This window comes from Psittacula echo, assembly GCF_963264785.1.
Source record: "Psittacula echo genome assembly, chromosome: 3".
NCBI lineage: Eukaryota > Metazoa > Chordata > Aves > Psittaciformes > Psittacidae > Psittacula > Psittacula echo.
The window spans coordinates 21,060,466-21,086,021 of record NC_137736.1 but is presented as its reverse complement, the minus strand read 5'-3'; the positions used below and the strand labels follow the sequence as shown (position 1 = coordinate 21,086,021).

The window sequence follows — 25,556 nt, the reverse complement described above, 5'->3', positions numbered from 1 at the left end:
ATGCTCATAGGAGCCTCTTGTGTCTCTCTGGGCTGCTGCTCTGACACTGAACTTGCCTTTATTTTGAGGCACTTTTTTTGCACTGTACACTAAGCTTGGCTAAGGTTGATCATTGGTTGAATAGACATCCATAAGATTCCTCAGATGTTGAAACTTAAAAAAATAAATAACTAAACCAAAACCTGGTCATTAATTCTTTAGTGGCATTGAGTTGCAAATATTATATATGTACAATTTTTTATGCAGTATTTGTATTCGTTTTAATTTACTGGATTCAGTGTCTAAGATTGTCAGTAAACTGACTTCCCTTGTGCTGTCCTCCCCCAGCCTCAGTGGTCTCTGTGTATCTAGGATCTGGATATAGCACAGAAGATGGGCTGGTTTTGGCTTGTTGAAACTGACTGGCAGCATGCATCTGATTTCCAGATGCCTGATGTGTGCTTTTCAAGAACCTGCATTGAGCTTTGAGAATTAGTCATTTTTTCACCATGTGTGTCGTAAATGTGGTTATGCAGCTGTTCCCTCTCAGCATGGGGAGGAGTTAGGAGAGGTAGCAATGGAAGGTCTTCTCTGAGACCACGTCTCGCCCATTCTTGCCACTGAAGGATCTTCCCATTTGGTTTTTGTCCTAATTGAAAATCTAATCTAGTTTTGAGCAAAAGTCACTCACCTGTTTTCTTGGAAGACTATGCTGCAGCCTTTGCTGATAAGTCTTTTCCCCAGAGCTTTCCTACTCGTAGATCTTCCAAGTACCACAGGTAATTAAAAGGAAAGAACAACTGAGTGATGCTTCTGGTAATAATTTGAATTTAACTTTTTATTATTTCCTTTCATCTCTTTAGAATGAATACCACAACATCAATGCTGAACAGAAATTTTTGAAGAAGCTTATAGACAAGAACTTTGTGGTCAATTTGACGTGAGAGCTGAATGGAACATATGAAGAGCAATCACTATTTTCAAGATTTAAAAAAAATATATATTTTTTGTACGACATTTTTATTTTTTAAGTGCAGCATAACTGTTTACTGTTTAAAAGAAACACAGAAACCTCACTAAGGCAGAATCTTCTTCGAAGCCCAAGGGTAAAAGACTATTGCAAACAGTTACCTGAATTTCTGTGAAGCTGTCTAATAATGGGAAAACCATGAAACTTTCAGCTGAAAGTATCAGGGATATATAAAAATGTGATGCATATCACTTATTTATCAGCGAGAACTCTTTACAAACAGTTACTTCTCTGGAATACTTTTGTTTCTGATGTTGTCCTCCAAGAGTTACCCTGTCAAAACTGAAAAAAACAGTGTTTAATTAGTAGATGGATGTAAAGTCTTGAATGTCTCTCCTGTAGTATGAAAACGGCTTTAAAGAGATGGCTATAAATCCATACTGTGTGTCTGGGAGAAGAGGGAACACACAGAGGGTGCAGGTTTTGGTCTGCCCTACTCCTGAGGAGGGGACGTCCCTCTTCAGCAAAGAAGCCACAACTTCTGCACTGGCCATCAGCTCTGAACAGTGGTCTGCCTTTGCCAAAAATGGAGACCCTTTGGCCCCATTCATGGATGTGTTGGTATTGACAGTGTTTGTGGTGTAACCAGTTTATGGAAAATCATACTCCACATCCTGAGCATCCAATAAATTTTGCAGTTTGTGACTTGGAAAAGAGGGTGTATGAAGACTGAAGAGTTGTCCTAACAGCTTCTCCCAGACTACAGTGGAAACGTGAGCTGGGACACAGATGTTCATGGCTGAGTTTAAATTTGGAGCCAATACTTGTTGGATTCCTAGATCTCTATGACAGGATCTTTTGCATTTCCTGTTTGCTCCCCAAGAATCAAGGTGTATTTTTCCAGACCAGCACAGTCTCCTTTCTCAGGTGCTGAAATGTGCTTCCGCCTTTGAAATGCATCAATTTGAGCAATGAATGTTTCCATTTTTGGAATAGAGTGTGCTTGGGAATGAATACCAAGATGTGCCTCAGCTGAATTATCACTTGGCTTCTGTTTACCTCTCCTGTAGGATGTGGCTGAACTAAATCGTTTAGTGGTTTTTAATTGAAACGTGTTGGGACGTTTGTCTCCTGTATTGATTTGTGTCACAAGCCAGCTGAATAAGTTAAATCTGCCTGGAAATGCCCTTGACAGCTGTCAAAGCAGAACAAGCAATGCGTTGTTCCAGTTCTCTCAAATGGTGTATTATTTTCTTCTAATTGTGTTGGATTTGCAGATCTTGTGTTATCTTGATCAATCACACCTGAAGAAAATACAATGAAGTCCGCTTCAAAAAGAAAAAAGACATCTTTAAAGTTGGTATAAAAACGTTTGCTGCTTTTTAATAAAATTATATAGAGAGTTTTAGTACATTTAGGAGCAGTCCAAACAATTAAGATATGAATACAAACCTCTAGCAGGTCGAGAGCACAGTATTTTTTTTTCCTAGAAGCTGAGGGTTATGAGAGTACCAAATGCAGTTTCTTTGCTGCAGCAATCTAGAGGAATAAGCTCTGAAGTGACCAAAGAGTCATCTTTCTTTTTTTCCTGTTTCTCTTGCAGAGTGATATATAGGTATTTAAATAGGTATTTAAAACCCCCATGTTCCTGTAGTTGTCATGTCCAGCTTCAGCTCCTTGGCTCTGCTGTTTGGGAGTCAGTGAGGACAGTGTGATTTGGGGGGTAGCTACAGCCAAAGAGGTTTGTGCTTTCACCTAATGACTCCTGAGCTTTGGTCCCTTTCATGCAAAAGGAACGTATCTGAAATAACTTTGAATGTCATAAGAATCTGTGTTAAGGGGTGGGGAAGGACCCAGACGTGTCCCCAGCAACGGTCAGGCTGTGCCATGGTGTTCTGTGAGCTGGATGTGTGTCCTTTGGGCCCAGCTGCTGCAGGTGATGCTGCAGGGGGTGACCCCTTGTCCAGTCGTGCCCAGGGCAAGGGCATGGAGGGGAGGGGAGCATGGGTGGTCTGGGACTGTGGTGCTGGAAATGGGGGAAACCAGAACTGGAAATGGAGGAAACCAGAATTTCTTCCCCATGTGACAGAAGGGTTCTTAGTTGGTTTTTGGGGGATTTTTTTGACATTCATAGTTCTGGGATTTGAGGAGATGGTTGCTTAAAAAAATCTGAATAGAAACAAGTAGGGTTTTGCATCCACAAAAAGTGATGCTGTGCCTTTGCCTCCACCAGCATTTATTTCTGATAGCAATTTCAGTTCATTAAAAAGGTTTTTAGTCACTGCAGTGATTTGGATTCCTGACATAGTAATTCCACGGGAAAGAAAATGCGTATGTAAGGCTTTTCGCAGAGGCTGTGGTGTTGTGTGAGCTCTCTCTGTGTAGAAGTCCTTGGCAGATCTCAGACTCTTGAGAACAGAGCCAGGCAGAAGTGGAGGGCTGCCTCTTGCCCGTCAAGATGTGCCCCACTGCAGGTCTTGGATGGGCTGCAGCCATGGACCCAGCCACATCCATGCCTTTCTGTACGCTGACCATGAGGATTTTGTCCAGGAGAGCTGTGGAATTTGCCCTCTCCCCATAGTCCCTCATTCTTGTGATGGTGCTGCTGTTCCCCTCTGCTTTTGCAACCCCTGTCCCCAGTAGCAGGAGGTGGGTAGGGAGCTCTGCTTTTGAGGATGTGCATATTTTCTATGCTATATTGCCTCTTCAGAGAGATTCTTCCAAGTAATGTAAACTTGATTCCTCCTAATTTTCCTAGGAGGCTTTCTGCTTTTCTGGTTTTTTTGGGGGGAAGGGGGAGGGACACAACTGGGTTTTGTTCTGCTATAATTAGAATCCAAGGAAAGTAATAGGAAAAAAGGCTTCATGGCAAACAAATGGTGTTCCCCAAACTTTCTACTTAGGCTCCTTTGCTCTTTTTTTACCACGTCAGCTTTTTTGGTCTCCTTAACAATTTTGGGGTTGGTTTGGTTGTTTGTTTGGTTGGTTGTTTGGTTGTTTGGTTGGTTGGTTGGTTGGTTGGTTGGTTGTTTGGTTGTTTGCTTAGGGTTTTTTTTTTATGTTTTTGGATTTTCAACACATTTAACATGCTGACCACAAACATTTATCCCTATCAGCTGCCCCTTTTTATTGTATTTCTTCTTAATAAGCCTCCCCGTTTGTGTGACTGACATTTTGGAAATTAAGCAGTACTCCCAGGGATGTGTTCCCCCTACTCGTGTGCTCCTGCAGGGGTGTCCAGTTTATGTATGCCAAGGTTACTGTTCTGGGTGGCTGGGGAGCATTTACAGCCACACTGTTCACTTGGGACCGAGCCAAGAGCTGGTACTGTTGCTAAACCACCGGGTACTAGGGCTTTGGAAAGCACAGCTTGAAGGCCAGTAGCTTTTTCTTCAATACCAAGCAGCAACCCAAGTGATTAATTTTCCCTCCTGTAAGATGTTTTGGTAAGATTCTGTGTACTCCAACCCTGCTTCATCACCTGCTTCACATGGTCGTTTCTGCTACGCTGCCTTGAGGATGGGAGTGGCTTTTCCTTCACTTAGGCAGGAATACTTGAGTGAGTGTGTTTCACAGATGATGGTGCCTGTTCTATCCAGGCGTATGTTTCCACAGGCACTTTGCAAAACCAAAGACTTGCCTTGAGACTTTTGGAAAAAGCAGTAATACTAACTCCAAAACTTAGATCTTTTCTGAGAGTGAGCTGCTATTCTGTTTTTTCTAGTGTTACCATTTCTGAAAGTGAAATCTCTGCACTGAAACTTCCCATTAACAGCTCCCCTTCATTTTTAATCGCATCATCCTCTGCAAAGTTGCCAATTTTGAATGCCAAGGTGCTGCCAGCTCTATTTCCATGAGTGGTAACAGTGTAACTGTATAGGTACCCAGTATCTCCAGTCCATTTTCTTCCTGTATCAATTGCAAAGTCAGGCGCACTCATCCCATCTTCTTCTGTCCTGTTCTCCAGCAGCCTGCTGAGGTCTGAGACAGAGGTGCTCCTGCATTTTATCTGCCACCCTGCTCAAAACGCTGCACTGTAGTAAAGACCCAGCTCTGAGGTAGCAGAGTATGCCCAGAACAAGCAGGATGGCGGGCGTCAGCTGAAAGCTTGCTTCGGCTCAGACTTTTAGGGGGTTTTTGTTTGCTTTCTATCAGGAAAGTGTTTTTTTTTCTTCTGCTGTAATAATTAAGGGAAATACGGAGAGCTGACTTAAAAAGGAAGGTCGCAGACTATTGCACTAAATATGAACCTGAGAGTGCCTGAAAGACATGATAAATGACATTTCCAGTGACTGTATTTGTGATAATAATACAGAACTTTGGTGTCTAATTATGAGTGTGTGGTACCTCGTTTCCTAGGCTATACTTTCCTTTTTAACAATGCCCTGGGAGGTGGTATAAATAACTTTTAAATGGAGTCTGTTTTTTAAGAACATAGGAAACCCAACATCTCTTTCTGGTATCAGTAAATACTTTATTTACCATTTGTCTTAAGTTTTATATGCTTTTAAGGTGCCAGCTGTATTTTGAAGATATTCTTACAGTCATTTTGCGTGAAATTTTGAATGCTACAGATGGAAAGAGATTATTTTCCTGTGAATAAACTGTGTTAAAGGCAGTGCCCTCAGGCTTATTTTTGCAAGGTCAACACGCTCTGCATGTGCAGATGAGCAGGCATGCCCAGCCCCATTATTAATGGTGTGTAAAGTACACACAGTGTTGTCAGATACAGCGTTGAGTTTCAGAACAAGCTTTGGTGCTTAGTAAAGCAAGCAGAGCTGAAGGTGTTTGAACTGAGGTCGTCTGAGCCGTACCATGGGTGGAGAGCTCGCTCCAGGCTGAGCAAAAGCAAGGCTGGGACATAGCTTTTTGTAGATGTGATCAAGAGCAGCATCCTCCTGATTTCAGTTTTTCATGTTTTTTTAATCTTGCCTGTCTTATGAGGGACTTCCAGGGGATTGCTAAAATAAAAGATGTTTAACTAGGAAGATGGCGTGTGGTAGAAAGACTTCAGATAGAAAGTGGGAGACACAGATTGTGATACTTCACTCATGTTTTGTTTTCTCTTTCTCTCTGTACAGTAAAACTGAGATGCTGGGGAGCAGGGAGCTGCTTAGCCAGCAGCTTCAGGGAGTCTAAGGGAGGTTTAGAAAAGGGGATTACCTGACACAAGTAGGTATGCAATACCTTCATTTTAGTACTGACAGTTTAGGAGTTTGCCAGCCTGGAGGAAATACCTGTCTGAGGTGAGACTGAGGGAGCCACACCATGGGTTATAATTTACGCATTGAATAATAGAACTGTTTGGGTTAGAAGGGATCTTAAAGATCACCCAGTTCTAACCCCCTGCCATGGGCAGGGACACCTTCCTCTAGACCAGGTTGCTCCAAGCCCCTCCAACCTGGCCTTGAACACTGCCAGGAATGGGGCAGCCACAGCTTGTCTGCCACTGTCTCATCACACTCATAGCAAAGAACAACTTTTAGTATCTCATCTAAATCTACCTTCTGTCAGCAATGGAGCCACAGTTGAATACTGATGTAGATCAGTGACAGCTATGCTGCTGCTTTCACACCAGGTTTATGCTGCAGGTGAAAAATGGGAATGAGGAGTAATGGGAAAAGCTGTTTCCAAATCCCAGGGAGAGCCAGAGTCATGGTGTGAGTCTCCCAGCCTGGGCTGCCAGCCAGAGTCTTTGGGAGATCAGAAACCCTTAGCAGTGTACCTCTACGTTGCCTGATTTCTTGGCTTCCCGCATGTTGAATGTTCCTTCTAATGTTTCTGCTGAATGAGAACAGGATTTTGTTTAATTTTTTTTTAAAGATATTTAATAAGGTATTTTTTTTTCAAATCAGTACAAAAATTTTAAATACAAAATTATTTGCTTTTGACATCTCTCTCATATTCTGAGAACACACTGAAGTCACCAATGCCTGGTAAACTGTCCATCCGTTCCTGCCACCGTTCCATAAAATTCTGAGATAAAGCACCACATTATATCACTGGAGTCCTTAGTCAATGTTAGACTGCATTAAACTCTGCATTTAAATAATGGTAATGCCAGTTAAATCCAATCTTAGTTCTGCATGAAAAATCTAGTTCATTTTTGAATCAAAAGCGGTAGCAGTAGCTATAAAGACATTGAAGAATTGATGAGTATGGAACTCGCTCAGCTAGCATAACAGTGTGTGATGTGCAGCACCGCACAGGGAACCACAGCAAAGCACCCTGCCCTTTGGAAGCAAATACTTCGGAGGTGAAATTAGCACCATTGATGAGCAGACAGCTCTCACAGGGAAGTTGCTCTCCGCATGTACAGAAAAGATGGAGGCCTGCAGGTTCTCCTTGGCAACAGGTAGCATATAAATAAGGATGGGAAATCAGCTTTTACATAAAACGAAGTTCTTGGATAAATTTGCATGATCAGTATTGCTGGTAAAGTTATTGGTTGATCTCAAACAACAAACTAAAAGTTAATTAACAAGCAGAGCTACTTCTGCTTTGCCTAGTCATTGAAGAGGAAACTGATTTAACTTGTGTTGAGTGGCAGAACAGGTGTCTCTTCTGACAAGCCAGACAGATGCAGGTTCTTATCACGAGCACAGAAATCTGAGCAAATTTATACCCGCCTCCCTGCATTGCCGTGTGCTGGTCAAAATGTCTCCATCATGTGGCACAAAGCAAATGGGGAACCCCTCAGTTTTGTCTCAGATCGACCCCAGCTACTTCAACTGTGCAAATGCAGATGGAGGCTCTTCAAGTGCTGCAGCACTGGGAGGTGAAGCCAGTGCCTGCTGGAGGCAGCGGGCACATTCTGGGTCCAATGACTGCTGGAGGGAGGCCCGTGGGGAACAGTCACACCATCAGTACTCCTTTTCCATCATAAATAAATCGTTCAGTAAAAACACACCTGCAGGAATATTGTATGTGGGGGGAAGGGAAATAAAGGTCCCCAGCTAAGAGACCTATGCTTGTCAGGCAGACCTGCTGTCAACCCCACCAAAAAACCCACCCAAACAAATAAAAAGCCACTCAAATTTTTCCATATAATTTGAGACTGACCTATTCTGGTTTAAGTCACCAGTTTTCATCTTGTAACTACAATCAGTGAAACACACAACAGGAGTGAGTGATGCACACTGATTTGAACCTTAGCACTGAATTATTGTGGATGAAATGAAGTAAGCATGGCATCACAGAAATATATAGCGTACAGCTAGTATGTCCCCCTCGGGTGCAAAATACTGCTTCTGAACCTGATAAACATCTGTAGATATGTTCACCACACCTTTTTTTTTATTATTATTTTTATAACTAGCTGTGCATAATGTTAAACATCTTTTTTTTTTTTTTTTTTTTTTTTTTGTACAAGATGGTCTGAAACAGTCATAAAATGCATCTTTCATGGTATAAAAGTTTGAAGTAGGGAAGAAGGGTTTTGACTCTGTGTGTGTGTGTCTGGTTTTTGTTTTACATGGGATACAATAAATATCCTGAAAAAGACGAATGAACGTACTGCCCGGCATAGAGTCCTGCCGCCTGCTCGGATGGCATCTGAACGTAAACCTTGTCTCCGTGCATCAGCGGGACAACGGCGCTGCCCGAAGCCTGGTCCAGGAAGCCCTTCTTGTACTCATCATAGGTGTACATCAGCGGCTCGTTGTTCTTGAACAGCGCCACCCAGACGCTGGCCCCTTTACAGTGGACGTGGTAAGCGAAGTAGTAGATGCCGGGGATCTCGCAGGTGAAGATCCCTGTCTGGGGGTTGTAGTTCTGCCGGCCGTTGTAGAGGAGCTTGTCGAACTTCACGGGCACCCCGACCCGGGGGAAGGGGGTGAGGAGCTCTGCCGTGAAGGCTGGCATCTCGTAGACAGCACCGCCAGCCTTGCCTTTCTTGCCCTTGTAGCCGTATGGGGGCTTGAGGCCCTCTATCCCTGGCCTCACCTCGGGCAGGTACTGTCCCACGGCCGGTGGAGTGGGTGGGATCATGACCGGGGGACCCGGGGGCCCGGGAGGGCCAGGTGGCCCCTGGAGTCCGGGCTGGCCAGGGGGACCGAGTGCTCCGGGCTTCCCTGGAGGTCCCTGCAGCCCTGCCGCACCGGGCTTGCCTACGCCAGGGAAGCCGGGGGGTCCGGGTATGCCAGGCTCCCCCTTAGCCCCCGGCAGCCCTGGGGGGCCGATGGGACCACTGGGTCCTGCAATGCCTGGGATGCCCGAGGGGCCCTGAAGACCCTGGGCACCGGGGAGTCCTGGTTCGCCCTTTGGCCCCACGAGCCCCGGGACACCCGGCAGCCCCGGCAAGCCTTTGTGCCCAGCCTCCCCCTTGGGCCCTGTGGGGCCTGGCAGCCCCCGCAGCCCGGGGGCCCCCACTTCCCCAGGGAAGCCTGGCTTTCCCGGGAACCCCTGCAGGCCAGGTTCACCCTTGGGACCAACCGGTCCTGGTGGCCCAACGGCGCCACCTTCTCCTTTGGGTCCCGGGAAGCCAGCGGCCCCTGGGGGGCCCATGATGCCTGGCAGCCCCGGCTGGCCTGGCTCCCCTGGGGGCCCCCCCATGCCAGGTGGCCCCGCATGCCCCTTCTCCCCCTTTGGCCCCAAGGGCCCGGGCAGGCCACCTACTCCGCGCTCACCTTTGGGCCCGGGAAAGCCTGGCTTCCCAACGCCAGGGAGGCCAGGGGGCCCTGGCAGGCCTGGCAGGCCCTGCTCCCCTTTGCCACCCGGGAAGCCAGGCTGGCCGGGGATGCCATCCTGGCCGGGTTTGCCAATGCCAGGGAGGCCAGGAGGGCCTTGGATTCCAGGGGCGCCTGGGGGCCCCTGCAGCCCCAGCTCCCCCGGGGGTCCGGGTTTGCCCAGGGGTCCCTGCGGGCCAGGGAAGCCAACCATGCCTGGCTTGCCAACCCCTGGCAGCCCCACGGGGCCAGGGGGGCCTGGCAGTCCAGGAGGACCCTTCAGCCCCGGCAATCCTGGGATCCCCACGCCCTTCTCCCCTTTTGGCCCTGGGATCCCAGGAGCTCCTGGAGGCCCCTTCATCCCAGGCTCACCCTTCAGCCCCGGCTGTCCCTGCAGCCCTGGAGCACCCGCTTTCCCTATGCCAGGAAGCCCGTGGGGCCCTGGCGGTCCTTGTGGCCCAGGTATCCCCATAGGCCCAATCTCCCCCTTTGGCCCCATTTCCCCTCTCGGCCCTGGGGGCCCCATGACCCCTGGCTTCCCTGGCATTCCTGGCAAACCTGGCTTCCCAATTCCTGGATATCCTTGCGGGCCTGGTTTTCCTTTGGCTCCTGGCACACCATGGCCTGGTAATCCTGGTGGCCCAGGTGGCCCTCTTGGTCCGGGCTCACCAGGGGGACCTTGCTCGCCCCTCAGACTGCGCATGGGCATTTCTGGGTTGGGAAGAAAAGGAAAAGAAGAAAAGGGGGTTGGAGAATCAAAAGGTGATTGCAGTCACATCCTTCAAGAAACACAAAGGCAGTTTTGAATGAACGCACTTGTGATGCCTCCTGGTTTTGTGGTGGGCAGGGAGGCAGAGCTGGACAGCGAGTTACAGGCTGGTGTTTGGATCAAAGAGGATGTCCCAAGCTTGCATGTGTTTCTATTTCCATAAAATAAATATATCATATTTGCTTACTTTTTGCTATGCAAAAGCTATTTGCCCTTTACTAGCATTTTTCACCTATACAATCTTAAGCAGCAAAACCTGCTTTTTGCTCCATATTGCTGTAGGTTAATCTACTCAAAGAGTTTTCTCAGGACACGGAAGCGGCTCGGTGCCCTCATGCTGTGAGAGGAGTTGTGGCATAAAAGTGCTTTTGCTGTAGGGACTTACAGTAGCAAGATCATTTAAAAAGATGGTATCAATGAGAAGTTTGTATGTATATATGACTGCATTTTCACCAAGGCTTTGGTTCCCATTATGATACTACTGGAAACCTACACCCTTACCCAGCATTGCTAAGCTCCCACAGGTTTTTGCGTAGCCACATCTTGATAGAGCTTTTCTAAACACTGCATAAAACGTTTTTATTATCCAAAACCACATTTTGTGTATGTGACCGCTCAGCACTGCAGGTTAGGGTGAGGGCATTGCTGCATGAGAGTGGTTGTGCTGGGGTTGGCTGCTTTTCAAACTGCAGGCTTTTTGTGTTAAGTGGAAAGTCTGCTTCTCTCTCACTCTAAAATAGATAAAGAAGTGAGGGATTTGGGGGAAGGACAGCAATGAGGTTTAAGGGCAGGAGAATTAACTATTCTTTGGGAGGCAGAACTCCTCTGTCTCTGCACATGTTGTGTTTTATGCACGTACAAAACCTCCCTTGCTCACAAGATGGGTTGATTTTACTACAGCCGGTTGTGCTTGTTCAGACACTCCAAAAATAGGCTCTGAAATCTTCCATTTCTCTCTGAAGCCAGCGGAGGCTGTGGTTAAGCTGAACCCTCAACAAGACAAAGAGTTAACCAGCTTGTCTGAAGTCTCACTGCTCCCACAAAGATTTTATGGCATGGGATAATACTGGGTGTTCCTTGCTGCCTTTTGTATTTTGGACACTTTATGTAGTTTTCTTAGATATCCAAATATTGTCAGAACTTCCTTTATTGGATACTGAAAGTGCCTGTACGTGCAGACTCACGCAGTAATGCTTGTACCTTCAATGCCTTTGTTACACCCATAAATAACCTACAGAAAGAGGACTGCATAGTCGGAAGAGGAATTGCATGTTTTCATCTGCAAACCTTTAAATCTCCCCATCTTCAGTTCCCCCCCCACACACCTTGGGCAAATGGTGCTGTGGGGCACCAGGCAGGACTGTGCAGGAGTGGTGAGGGGCATGCTGAGCCTACCTTTCTCCTTCTTGGGAGCCATGTCCTTGCCAAGCAGAGGCATTTGTGGGACCTCCTTCATGTACTGGGGCAGGTGGGGGTACTCTTTCCCATACTGCATGTGGGGCATCTCCTTGCCCATGTGCTGCATTGGGATGCCTTCTTTGCCCAGTGGTATGTGAGGTACTTGTTGTCCAAGGGGTTGGTACTGGGGCACCTGGGGTGGCAGCTGCTTGATGCCATAGTAGGCGCCGCCTTGAGCAGACCTCACCAGCTCCAAGTAAATGGTGACGGCCACTGCCAGCAGCCGCACAGGGAAGAGCAGCACTGCCATCACCTGCAAAAAAACACAACAAAACCACAGTTAGCAGAAAATGTGTTTTAGTGTTGTGTGTCTTCCCTTGGTGTCGATCTGCTCTCATTTTTTGAAACAAAGTGAACCTAAAGTTCTGCAAACTGGCTCTGGTTCCTGTGTTGCCATGGAGGACATCCTGCCGCAGGCCTGTATCTGGTTTATTGGAAGCTCTTACTCAAATAGTACTATTATACTGCTCATATACGTGTAGTTTTACCTTGCCCAAACCGGGCGGTGCCATCTGCCATTTCTCCACAGGGGGACCTCTCCTTCTGATCCCCAAGCTGCAGTGTGCTGCTTTCCCACTTGTGTCAGTACTGCGGCACAAGGTTTGTGGAGCTCTGCTGCAAGCTGTGGCACAGGGGGAGAGCCAGCAGGAGGGCATGTGGTGCCTCTTAAATGCTTTCTGCCCATGAAGGCACCCCTTCTGCTATATTTTCCATAGCAATAAAAGCACAGTTTCTGCAGCTTAGATCTGTGCCTCGGATTGTGCCTCGTGGCTGTGGGGTCCAAGGGCTCTCCATTTCTACTGGAGCTCATTGACAGCTTTCCTCCGAGGTTTCTCTCAGACCTCACCCAGAAGATGAAGACCATGTAGGGGCTGTTAGGGCCCTCACTGCCTCCGGTCAGGATCTGTGAGCCAACTGTTTTCTAAAGGTCTTCCCCACTGCAGACCCTGTCCCCTCCCCAGGCAGCTCATCCCAGTGCCTCTCCAGCCCTACTAGCACAACAGAACAAGGATGGTTTTCTTTCTTTTTCTTCATTATCAAACTATAAGCTTGGGAGTTCTTGTCCTATCAGCTGTCGGCTTTCCTTTCTGCAGTAAGAACGTTACAAGCACTGCTCACTTTGTGTGAGCAGCAAATCAAGCACCAGGAACTCCTAAAATAGTGCAAATTTGGTGCAGCCTGAGATAACAAGGAGCCTCTCCATGTGTTTGGGTGTTTTGCTGTTTGTCCCACAAACAAGCCATGCAGGCAAGTCCTGCACTTTTCAAACACACATGGCAATTGCCAGGCCTGATGGCTGTCTTGCCTATCCCTGCTTTTTCATCATCCAAAGATGCATTGCAGTCCACCTGGGCACCCGGAAAAGCCAGCACCACACACGTACACCGGCAGGGCCCTGCCAAACAGCTCGCTGGGACCCATTTCCAGCAGCTGCTGGGCCCTGCTGAGCCCAGGTGTGCTGAAGTGCTCCGAGGGCTTTGTGCCACCTGCTTATTTCCCTATCCTTTCCCAACAGCCAGGCTGGACACAGAGGACCACAAAGCAGCTGGGTCTGTAGCAGAGGGCCTCAGCACCACAACCCTGTGCCTGGGGGGAAGTTTTCCCCTTTCCCTGCTGTGGCAGTCCCTTGCCTCAGTCCAGCTGCTTGAGGGGGTGCAGCCCTGGCTCTGCTGCGCAGGGTGAATGTGCAGCATGCAGGAGGACCCCCCCTGCTTGGGGGACAGTGTGGCCCAACGTGGGCTGGGATGTGTTTTCACAGGGACCTTGCAGTGACCCGGCTTCAGGTAGGTACGACCACTACCAAGAGCCAGGGGGAGGTGTGAGAGGTGGGAGCGTTTGGAGGGAGGAAATGTGTTCATGGAGGTGGGAGGAGCCACCGGCTCTGCTTGCTTTCTCTCATGCTGCAGAGTGTTCAGCAGGCCTTCAAAATGGGCCTCAAAATAGTTTGGGAGGGTGGGACTTGTGCCTGGTGGGCAGAAGGTGCGAGTAAAACTCACTGAGATCAGGGACCAGGTCAGTGGCACCACGGGAGTTGAGCTCTGGAGTCGCGACTCAGTTTTCCTCACTCACTGCTGTACGGCTCAGCTTGAGCGCCAGGCAGGCTGGCATGGACTGTCCTGAGAAACCTGCGTGCTGTGGAGACCAGGTGGTAATGCCGGGTGTCATTTAGTTTTTGTTTTACTCCTGCTCGAAGTTCTCCATTTGCTTTGTGTCAGCAAAGCATCTGGGAAAATGCTTGCTGCTCTTTTAAAACATTTCTCCTTCAGTTTGCTCTGTGAGCTCTAATCTCTCAATGGAAATTAGCGTATCATTACTTAAGGTATAAGTGGAGGCTAAATCAAAACTATGTATTTAAAATAAGCAGCAGAAAGTTAATATTTTCAGTAATGATTGTAAATAGACAAATGGACTACATAAAAGATGGAGCTAAGTGTTAACAGCAAAACAAATCATTGAAGAAAATGAAATATTGGCTAATAAACACTAGATGGAGCATCTGTTGCACAGCTGAGTTTCTGGAGTCACTTTCTCTTCCAGGAATTTAAGGTCTTGGATGTAGCCAGCTGCCATGTGGCAGAGAAAACAAGAGCCAAGCTGTAGAGGAGTTTGTAAGCGTAGCTAAAGCCTAAGCACAGTCACTCATCCTTGTTCTGCAAAGCATTTCAGCTCCACCTCCAGGGAGTTCAATGTGGCGTTTAGCCCACAGCTGCCTGCTTTGCTGTCATCTGAAGCACCAGGGCCTTAGGACATGGTATTTCTGCTTAAAGCTCAATGGCACTGGACTGCAAGGACAGCCTGTGCATGGTCAGCTATCACAGCTCAGCGGGGACATGGGAACTCACTGACCTGATTCTGCTGCAGCTTCATCTGGACCCCAAGCAACCTTTTATTTTGGGGGGGGTGGCAGGGGGATGGGGACCCCCACTCTTATCTCTGATGCCCCTTCTGCTCCTTTCTGCACTGTAAGGAGTAACTGGTTGTAGCTGTGCCTCTGTAGCTGAGCAGGGTAACACCTGCCTCAGTTTGCTGGGAAAGTCCAGGCTACTGGAACAATTGCAACATTCTGTGCATCTCTCCTAAATTAAAACATTGCTTGTATGAAGAAAAGAATGCAGTGAAACCTTAAAAAAAAAAAAAAATAAAATTAAAAGATACCGTATGATTTAGGACTGTTGCGGAAACCTACAAGTGTGAAAGGCAGGGTGGATTTTGAAGGATGAGGTTATTACATTAGCTTCTTGGCTACTTTGTTGTTCTGGTGGCCAGTTTCTTGGAGTTTGTTTTTTTAAAAAAGATAACTAGAGTGGAATAAGTGGAGGGGGAAATAGGTGAAATTCCTTTGGATGTGACTTTCCTGCTTGTTTTTATTACAAAACATGGCTTTGTGTGCAAGTGGGAGCTATTTGAAATAACTGAATAAAGTTTCCTACAGGGAGACACCATCCTGCCTGCAGCTCAGGGTGAGCTCGAGCTCACTTGGCCCTGCCAAGTGTCACGCAACACACCTGCGGTCCAAGAGGCACAACCAGCAGCACAAGGGATGTTTTTGTGTGCACATGGAAATGTTGAGGGAAATCAGGCCAGACTTCTAGAGATAGGAAGGATCCAGAAAATGAGGTGATCTCACTACATCTGTGTTCTCTTTAATGTTTTTTGACTCATCATAACCAAAACACTGTGGCCTGGAAATGACATATTGCTTCTGATCTATTGGTTTTGGCTGGGGCCGGTGCCTGTGACTAGCTGAGGTGGGAGGCAGGGGTTTATTTACTGAACAACCTCAGGCTACATAGGACTTGGCCATTGTCTCTGTGGGAAGGGGTCAGAGGCTCTCTGGTGGCCTCATGTGAGCTGTCTGAGTCTTGGGCTCTGCTGCAGGTACCTGGGAAGCAGCCTGTGTTCAGTGCTGGCTGTACGGCTCGTCTTTCCCCTGGTCCCAAAGGAAGGAGGGATCAAATTAGTCTTGATGAGAAGTGTGGTAGTCATGGGTGCGACTGCTACTGCTTGCTGCCTCCCAGCCCTGGATCCAGCTGGATTATCGCTATCAGACACTGGCACTATAAGGCAAGCCTGCCCTGAAGCATGAGGTATACCTTCTGTGTTTCAGCTCATTGCCTGTCTCATCCTACTCAGCTTCTTGAGAAAGTTATTTATGTACTGAGAGAGAGAAGTTGAAGGTCTTTTTTTTTTCTGCCCTGCAGTTTGTTTCTGAATGCCTGGGTGCACAGCTCTCATTGTTTAAAGACCTCGCTAGGAAACCACAAGCATCTTTAAATGCCTGAAAGCTAATGAAAATCTTGCTCTTGTTTTTTAAAAGAAGTGTATAGATCCTAGATGTTGGATAGGTCCTCCAGAGCTTATGAGCAGCAAAAGGAGATTTTCCCAGTGCTGACAGTACTTAAGGAAAATACCAGAGTGATGAGGAGAAAAATCTGTGCTGAAGATGCAGCCAAAGTGTAAGACTTCCCAGACCCTTCACCCAAATCCCATCCATTTAGGGATCATCTCCAAACCCATTCATGTAACTCAATCTAACGTGGTGTTAGTGGAGCAATAGGTTGGTGTTGGAATGGGATTTTCCTGGGTGTCTGTCAGAAAGCAACTGGAATGTGTCTTTGTATTTATGGCACGTAAATTGGTGCACGCATGCACCTGTAGAGAAGCCAAAGGCTCGGAGAAAGCAAAGTTTTACCTTAACTGTTTGATCACCTGAAGGAAAATACAGGAGAAGCAACTGTGCCTTCATAGTGTGGGACATGTCGTTTTGCACCAGTCATACAGATTAAGACACAAGAAACGTTTTGCTTTACCTAGGGTGGGGTGAAACACGTAAGGGCGAAGGAGCATTATCCTAAACCGCAGTGTTCAGCTGCTTCGTGTGAATGCATGTGGCTGGCTCTGGGAGTGAGAGAGAGCCCCTGAAAAAACACATTTTTACGGGCAAAGCTCAAGTGAGAACATTTCTCAATAACCTCTTTAGTAGAGCTGTTCTCCTGAGAAAACTAGAAAGGACCTTCCTCTGGCTATCTGCGTCTGTCAGTAGAAACTGAAGACAAAACAAAATGTACCAGCAGTGGTAATTCTTAAATTGGTGTGAAGAAATAATGGCTGGCTTAGCCTAATTGTGTAAAGAATGTATGGAAAGAGTCATGCCTCTCCACGTGGGACTTGAAATCATAGGTGGTCTTGCAAACGGTGGAAGCCAGACCTTGATTTATTGTTTTTTACAGGAAAGTGTTTGCTCTGCAACCAGTTTAGGGGTTAACTGAAATTCACCCATATCTCAGAACCTCTAAGATACTTGCCCAGAGACTACTAGCCCTTTGGGCTTAATTTACCACATGTTGCTTTAAAACCACTGTATTTCCCAAGGAGGCGTAAGGCCTGATTAAATCTCAGTGACCTGAACATTTCTGCCCTGGAATCCCTTCCATGAGCGCTGCAGGGACCCATTCCCCACTGCACTGAGGGGATGGACTTGCTAGCACTCAGGTTTCCACATGGAAAATGACTGCTGCAAAACACACAAACCCTCCTCCTCTGGAGGAGATTCTGTGCCCAGAAAGGGCTACTAAAAATATTGATGCTAAAAATCTAAATTCTCTAGGATCTTTTTTATTAGAGATCAGAAGTGGTTAGGAGCACGGTTACTTTTGGAGTAACCTTGATAACTGATGGTATTAACAAGTATCTACAACAGTGTACCCACAGATGGCTCTATTCTTGGGGAGGGAGGGGCCCAGTCCCACAGGAACATTATAAGCCCCACTGAAGCCTGTCTTGGTCATATGCAGGGATACCATAATGCAATGGAAATGGCAAATAGCATGTTACTGTGCTTAAGGAGTAACAGTGCTGTGTTGCAGAGAGCTGGTGGGTTAGATGCACAGTAGTCCTTGGGGAGTTCCCTGACTGTACCCCAGCTCACGGGCAGAGGTGTGTCTCAGCTCATGAGGAGTCAAGAAGGGCTTGTAAGAGAAACCTACAAAGTCTTCATAAAGTGAAAACAGGTTTTTTTTTCCATTTTCAGTTTTAGCATTACTTTGGTACAAATAGCCTGTACTGTTCCTGTTTTGTACAATATGGTTCCGTTAAATCACTGGGTTATATGTGCAAGCATGTGCACACCCCCACTGCATATGTATTTTTGTTAGGGCTCCACCACCTGAAAAGCATTAGATGAATCACTAACCATGTAATTTATTTGTTGGCATTTGTAAACTAATTCTGTTAGCCAGCTACCTTTCTTCTAAGAAATGTCAGCACAAGATGAGAACCGCAGCTGTCAAAGCCTTAGTTCCTGTAGTCAGTCAACACCAATGAATAGTTGGGGTGACTTTAAGTGGGGATGTCGTAGATGGGAAAAGTCAAGCAGATGTTGGTTGCTGTTCCCAGTGGCAGTGCTGTGATGCCTAGGTGACTTGAGCAGTGATATTCCTGCACATTGTTCAGTTTTCAAAGACACTATTTCAAAACTTAATCTCAGCTAAAATCAATCTCTGGATCATTAAACTCCATTAAGGACTAACATGTCAGTCAGCAAGTACTTTCTGAAGGAATCTGAGGATACCATGTACCGCATGGAGACTGAGTTTTAGTGGGAACTTGTATTTTCAGGGGCAGGAAAACCCAACAACCTTCTGCTTGCCAAATAATTTTGTATTTGCTCAGAGCTTAGGATGCCACTTAATACATACATTACCACTTGAATGTAAAGCACTCTTCTGCCTTTCTGTGCCAAGCGAGATTTTATGTCATTTGGACAGATGTTTTCGAATTTGCAATTAAACTCAGTTTGGGGGTTTCTTTTTGAATGTTCAGTCATACTCCACATAAAAACAGGGAGTGAAGGCAACCAAATGCAACTTGGCACAAATTTCCTCTGAAAGCTAACTAGTTTCATAATGCATATTAAGACTAGCTACGCTGACTTCATCTTAATTTTCAGCAGTAAAGAGCAGGAGGATGGCAAGGGAGAATGCAGCCTCTGTGCAGGGGCTCAGCTATGCCATCGGCAGGAGGTGGCTGCTCCATGCCTGACTTCAGCCCAAGCAGATTTGGGGTCCCACACCATTTTACTTTTAATGGTGCCTATAGCTTCGTTGAAGGCGATACCTGTTTCTTGAGTAGGTGAAGAGTTTACGTCGCTAAAGGGTCTATGAGGGCCTGGGCACTCAGTAAGGAGGGAAGTAGGATTTATGGTAAATGTAGTCCTGCCTTCTTGCCTCTTGTGAAATTCTCCCAGAAAGATCAGGTTAATTATTCCCCAGTCTCCCCCTTCCCTTTTTCGCACTGTCCTTTTCAAGGAAGCAAAGTGTTGAGTGTCTGAGTTCAGTTTAGATTACCAAGAAACAGCTATTGTTCACTATGTTAAAAATAAATTAAATCTTCGCTCGAGGTCTCACAACTGTGTCTGATTATCATGTGGTATTTACCAAGTTGAAGAGTCATAACAAGGACTGTCATAACAACATTTTAAAATGCATGCATGTATAAACCCGCTACTAATGGGGAATATTCAACATGTGGTGGATGCATATTTATATTTTTTTTTTTAATTCAAAGTGGTGCCTACAGTTGCTTTCTTAGAGAAGCGTGAAAACATCTAAATAAATGCCTTAATCTTAAAAACTGATAATAATCTGTAAGCCGCCCTTGGCTTCAGTGATAATTGTATGTTATTTTCTTGCAATGCTTGAGGGGATCTCTGTTTATCCATTTGTAAATTCATCTCCAAAGACAAAACAACTGCCTCTGCTCCAGTCTCTTTGTGAATACATGTGTGTGTGTGCTCAGTCTGGATGGTCACTCAGCTCTCTGTATGAAAATAGCACCCTTGGACTTCCCCTGTTTCTTACTTCTGAACAGTGTATATTTGCATGTGTGTCTGTATCTACATATATATATGAGAAGAGTTGTCTGTGTGGAGATATTTATGTGTACATGTATGTGAAACATGTATCCTGGGACTGGAAGAAGCTATGATGATGGGGAGAAATTACGCCCTCAGACCTAATTATGTTGTCCCCTCCCCATGCCCAATCTGCTTAGAGTCTACCTACATGGGCCTGGGTAGGCATCTCCATCTCTCTGCAAATCTGGGCATGATTAGACTGGCATTTCTGCAACCCCTAACTCCCAGGCACAGGGCTCTACCAACTCGGCAGAAGCACGAAGCTCACAATTTACGATGGTATTCAGATGCCTGGCCCTAGTAATTGATGCCCAGGGGAGTTAGTCTCTTGCATGACTTTGAGAATCTGGCCCAGAAGCTGTTTGCTGGAAAATGCCTGAAAGCTACTTGCAGTTAGACTGCAGGGAGCCATGACAAGGATCAGCAAGCTGGGCATCGCTGGCCTGGTGACCATAGTCCCTGGGGATGCAACTCTCTTGCGTGGTGGCATGTACTTGAGCATGAATCGGTGTCTGACCTCTGGGTGGGGAGGAAGGACCAGCATGGAGTAATGTTTGCAGAAAAGCATGCAACTTTAATTATGGGATTAGAATTAATTATAGGTAGGATTTAGCAAATACCTGCCTTTGAATACATTTTCCTGTTCTCTGCGATACGGCATGTGTTTGAATCCTCTGCCTAATGCTTGCTTCTGGGCAGTTTGCCTACAGTCTTGGTCACAGGCGGCTTTGATGGAGACACTTAAGTGACTGCCACTAGCTCCCTGTTCAGCAACCAGCTGCATGAGGCACGTAAACCTGGACCTGATAATGTGGAACACACAAAATGATCGAAGCGTAGAGCTGACTCCCCACTTATGCTTATCGGGATGTGAGCGAAAGTCCCTGGCGCAGAGCCTGGGACTGGCAGTCAGTGTGTCCGAGCACAGACTATTTGCTCAACATGGGAACTGACCTGAGGGCTCCCTCTCTGAAGCGGTGGTGCTACGAGGCACTGCAGAAGGAGCAATCCATGGAGCACAGGCACTGACACTGTCCAAGAAATTTGCCTTATCAGATGTAATGGTTTTTCTGTGCACAAGCAGCCCACTGGAAATGAAGCTGGTTTTTATGGAAGTGCTTTTATAGTCAACCATGTCCCAGGGGCATTGTTAGTGTTGAGATTGTTTTGGTGGAAATGCTTCATATCTACTGCCAGTCCTCTAGTCCTCTACCCCAGAATAAACGTGAAGACAAACAGCTGGAGATGCGCTTCAGACTGAAGTGCTTGATCTTGTAGGCTTAACCTCAGGGTGTTGATAATGAACTGGAGTGATTGCTGGTTGCAAAACAGTGTGAACAAGGAACAACAGGCTCTCTTTGGAAACCTCTGTTCTCGGCTGTCATTCATTGCTCTTGGCCTTACTCTGCCCTGAGATAGGTTGTGCTGGCTGCGTGCAGTAGAAGCCTCCCAAATTTTCATGGTACAATTGTTTGCATGTCATTATGGTACAATGGTTTGCAAAGCGTAGCACAGCATTTTGCTATTTTAATCCAAAGCAGTGTCTCTAGCAGTGCTGCTATGAATTATAATCACTGGTAGAAGTGTAAAAAGTTTCCATTTTGCTACCTCTTGTTTCAGCCAGCTACAGCTTTGTGAACAAGCCACATGCTAGCAACTGGCTCTAAATGACAAATGAATAATCTGCACAGTTAAGCTTGTTAATCAGTGAAATACTCCATCTTACCAGATTCATGGAGTAGACAAAAGTGAGGGCAGCAGACTGTCTCTTTCGGTGGCAATTAATAAAATCAAATGTATTCAGGAAAAATAAATTGTATTCCTTGTGAATATGCACTGAGTCCTAAAGAGAGACAAAAGATCAACTCAGGCTACATATACTTTATTCTAATACAGCCTGGTGTAGGATTTTCTTTCATGTGTCTGGGAAGACTGCTTAGAGGGGAGGCATTGTGTGAATTAGTAGATCTCAATACCTTTAGGAAAGCTTTAGGAAAGCATCTAAGCTGTTTATGCAAAAATCCTATTCATTAACATCTACAAGACACAAATAGGTGATAGAGTGCATATTTTTCTCAAATGCTTCCCAAGAAGTGGCAATAGAAGGGAAAATCCTAATTATAAAAGTGCTTTTGGTAGTGACAGTGACTGTTACAGATGCTACCGGGATGACCATAATCTGTCTTTTTATTAGATTAAACATTATGAAAACCAGTACAGGTGCCTGCACATGTAATATTTGTGCAGGTTTGACTTTTCAGCCTAGCTAAGCTACGCTTGGTGCCAAACCTGAGGAAATGAGGGAAAAGTGGCCAGAAACTGATCTTGTTCTTCTCTTGATCCTGAGCCTGTAACAAGTGCTGTTTCAGTCGCTGATGCCACTTGAGGCCTGACTTGTCTTGCACAACTTGTGGTCCACCTGCATGCACCCTGCTGTGGTATAGTGTCCTGCCGTGCGACAGCTGTGTCTTCATTTTGGGAGTAAAGAGGCCACACGGTGTTCTGGGTAGAGCCCAGCTGCAGCTTTGGGAAAGGCAGGTGTCTGTCTCCCTTACCACCAAGGTCCAGCCTGTGCTCTGCAGTGGGGGCATTTTGGGAGGTGAGGGTTCCTGGCACCTTTTGAGTGCCTGAGGCAGGCAGGAGGTTGGCTGTTTGGAAAAGGGTAGGCTTCAGCCTCTATCATCAGTGATGAAGCAGGGACTTCTCTGAGGTTTAGAACTGTATTTCCCTTCCTATTTGCTCCTCTTTTTTAGCATGGCACACATATTGGTTAAATTTAAGTGCTTTAAAGTGATTTAGATGGGGGTCTAACACGACCCCTACCAAGGCATCAAGATCACGAAGCCTTATTAAGAGAGTCTAATTCTGGGTGCACAAGTTCTTTGGTTGAAGTCTTTTGCTTATAGAGAAGCTCTATTTCATGTGTCCCTTTGCAGTGATCACACTCTAGCCTTTGCAACCTGGACAGTGTTTACTTTAACAGTCCTGGGAGTTCTTGAACTATAAAGCAAGATAGGACTTTGATGTACTTGGCCTGATCTTAATTTGAAACAATTTATTGTTTTCTATCACTCCTGTTGCAATCCTGTGGCCTTATGTATTGCTTTCTTGCCATAGAATTTGCTTGACTGCTTGTTCCTGAAACTGGCACGGCATAGCATTTCTGTTCCTTTTCTTACTTTGATGGTGCACAAAATGTGTTCTCTTGGCTCGCACCCTCATGCTGCTTCATGACTTTTTTTTTTTTTACAAAAGCAAAAGGCTGTGGAGGCTCTATTTCAGCGATGAATTGTTACCACTTACTTACAGTATTTCCATTCACTGCGCTTTGATGAGCCTGTCAAGAGAAAGAGCAGCTTCTTTCTCCCTTACTTTTATTTGCTGTGTTCTAACATTGCAGGTCTTTGGAACCCAAAGTCCCAGTCGAAGGGAGATATGAAAGCAATAACAAAAGCCTGTAAAATATTTTTCTTGCAAAAACCTCATGTGTCTCAGACAATTTTTATCAGAAGGTTATTTGCCATTAAAAAGTTTCCTGCCCTTTGCATACTTCTCCTACCTTTGCACAAAGTGGAAGAAATGATTTTGCCTTAGAAGGTTAAACATGCTAGGCTACTCCACCTAGAGAGAAATCAGGAGGATGTTTTTAGCAACAATTATTTTCCTATTATAAAATATTGCATTATATTTATATTTGTTAGGATGTGCTGATCTTAGTCATGACCTGACACTATTCCACCAATAAAAATCAAGCAGATATTATCTCATGATCATATTTCCTAAATGGGTAAATTATATTTTTTATGCTGCTTTTCTTGATAAAGACTAAGATGACGGTAGCCAAAAGTGAACACTCATTTGGCTGAAATGGTTTCAAAACTGGGCTTTTAATTTTTATAGAAGGCCCTTTGTTCTCTGGGTCACATCTGTGGGAAGACATGAAGTTGGAAGTTGCTAGATGGCTGACAGTGAATCTACCAATGTACATCTCTTCATAATCTGGCCCTGGGGTGCAATCACCACCAAAACCTCTACTGTACTCCTCTACATTGCCATCCTGGTTGAACTGCATGCATAGATCCCTGTATAATGCCAGAGAGATCTGCCCGTAACAGCCTTCTGTCTTTTCCTCTTGTGCAGCAGGTAAGAAATGCTTCTTACTGAAGTCTACTTCAACACATAACCACTTGACTACTGGATGGGCAGAGAGATGAAGATTGAAATCACTATTAACAAGTAACAATGTACAAAGTAACAAGTATCATGTACAGGCCTACATAGTTAACCACTCTCTTCCCACTCTCCAAGTGCAGAAACAGCATGACACCACCAAAATAACTTTCAACCTGAGTTGTGAAATACTCCTTGCAGGTTTAATTCGGTGAATACTGAGAGTTAATGTTTGCCATGACTCTCAAAAGTACAGTAAAGAAAAAGAATACTTCTGAAACACACACACAAGACTTCCCCCTCCCACCCCCCTTATCCTGGATCTATGAAAATAAATAGTCATCTTAACTCCAAAGATGCCACGAGGCAGAATTAATTTCCTATATGCAATCCAATGTGCTATGGTTTAAAGGACTTGAAATGGCCATATCTGTCACCATGATATAACCCAATCAAGGCCAAAGGAAAGCAAAGCCAAGTACTGAAGAGCAAATACTATCACTCACTCACTTAGGTATCTCAAGTCTACTCCAAAAGAAACAATATGAAATATTCGGTGCCGCCATTTGGACTCATGATCACTGGTAACTGTAAGACTAGCAAATATACGAGCTATAAAGCTGGTCAGTGCCCAGCTCTCCTGTCTAACTGTTATAAAATGTCTGCAGTGGGAGCTGGTACTTGCGTTTCATCAGTACTGCAGCCAGAATGAAGGACTATGGCAGCAGTAGCAGACTGACAAACATGTTGCTACCCAGCTACTAAACCGGATCAAAGGGGGATACCAGCCTCCCTTCAGCTGCCTGCTGCATTACAAGGCAAGAGGTGGGGCTGGAAGCACATGAGGAAATAGGACTGGAAGGGGGAACTGAAGCACTTCAGTCCATATTCAAGATCCAAGTACCTGATCAGGGACTGTTGCCAGAGCTAGAAGGCCACTAAAGGGCTGTTTGGTCCCAGTGCACAAATCTTCCTTAGTGCAGGGCTTCAACCTGAGCCCTCCTTTGTCTGCTGATGCCTCCTAAGCTTTCAAAGTCTTTCCTGGCTTTCTTCCTCCCCAGGCCTCTGCTGTGACCTGTGCCAGCTCCCACCCACCTCCTGGGAGCTGATGTCTGCAGCCTACTGGCTCGGATATGCCTGGGAAGTAGGAAATGCGTACTTCACTGCCCTTTGCTGAAGGAAGGAATTAAACTCCTTTTCTGCAGCCTGAGTAAGACTGTGTGGCTGCTCAGAATTTGAAAGAAAAATCTGGCACCTACCTTCAAAAGAGAATTATGGGTTATGAGCTGAAAGTGGAGGGACTGGTGCCTGTGTACTTCATTCACTAGAAGGCACTTAAACCCAGGAGAGCTAAAATTAAGCATGAACTGTGATCTTCAGCTTTTCCCATCTGGCTGGCTTAGGCAGTTCCCTGAACAGTTTTTTTGTGAATCCCCCTCCAATACACTTAACTCACCTTAAACCCATGCCCTGGAGTCCAGGCATCTAATTCAGGCATGTGGACTCCATTATGTGCCAGATGCAAACATCCCCTCATGGATTAGAATCTGAAAGGTTCTATAACCTGTACTGTCAATCAACTAAGGCTTCCATTTTCCCATGCCCAGTCTTTTTTTGTTTTAAAATCTG

At 45.9% G+C, this 25,556-nt stretch overlaps 2 protein-coding genes across 10 annotated transcripts in view; one reads left to right on the top strand and one right to left on the bottom strand.

The window, feature by feature from the left end:
* Positions 1 to 5,567, top strand: part of ST3GAL6 (ST3 beta-galactoside alpha-2,3-sialyltransferase 6) — a 49,770-nt gene extending 44,203 nt beyond the window's left edge. For 8 of the 9 annotated variants that reach the window (XM_080614159.1, XM_080614158.1, XM_080614157.1 and 5 more), the window contains one exon: positions 843 to 5,567. In XM_080614159.1, the coding sequence (XP_080470285.1) occupies positions 843 to 923 (81 nt within the window). In that variant the 3' untranslated portion in view covers positions 924 to 5,567. The remainder of the gene's footprint in view (positions 1 to 842) is intronic. The other variant, XR_013956487.1, reaches the window with a different exon arrangement.
* Positions 2,526 to 23,318, bottom strand: COL8A1 (collagen type VIII alpha 1 chain). The gene is made up of 2 exons (XM_080614164.1): positions 11,780 to 23,318; positions 2,526 to 10,326 (listed from the first exon to the last, which is right to left on the bottom strand). Exons 1-2 carry the CDS (start codon positions 12,090 to 12,092, stop codon positions 8,420 to 8,422), a joined length of 2,220 nt encoding a protein of 739 aa, XP_080470290.1. The 5' UTR covers positions 12,093 to 23,318; the 3' UTR covers positions 2,526 to 8,419.
* Positions 23,319 to 25,556: the final 2,238 nt, after the last annotated feature.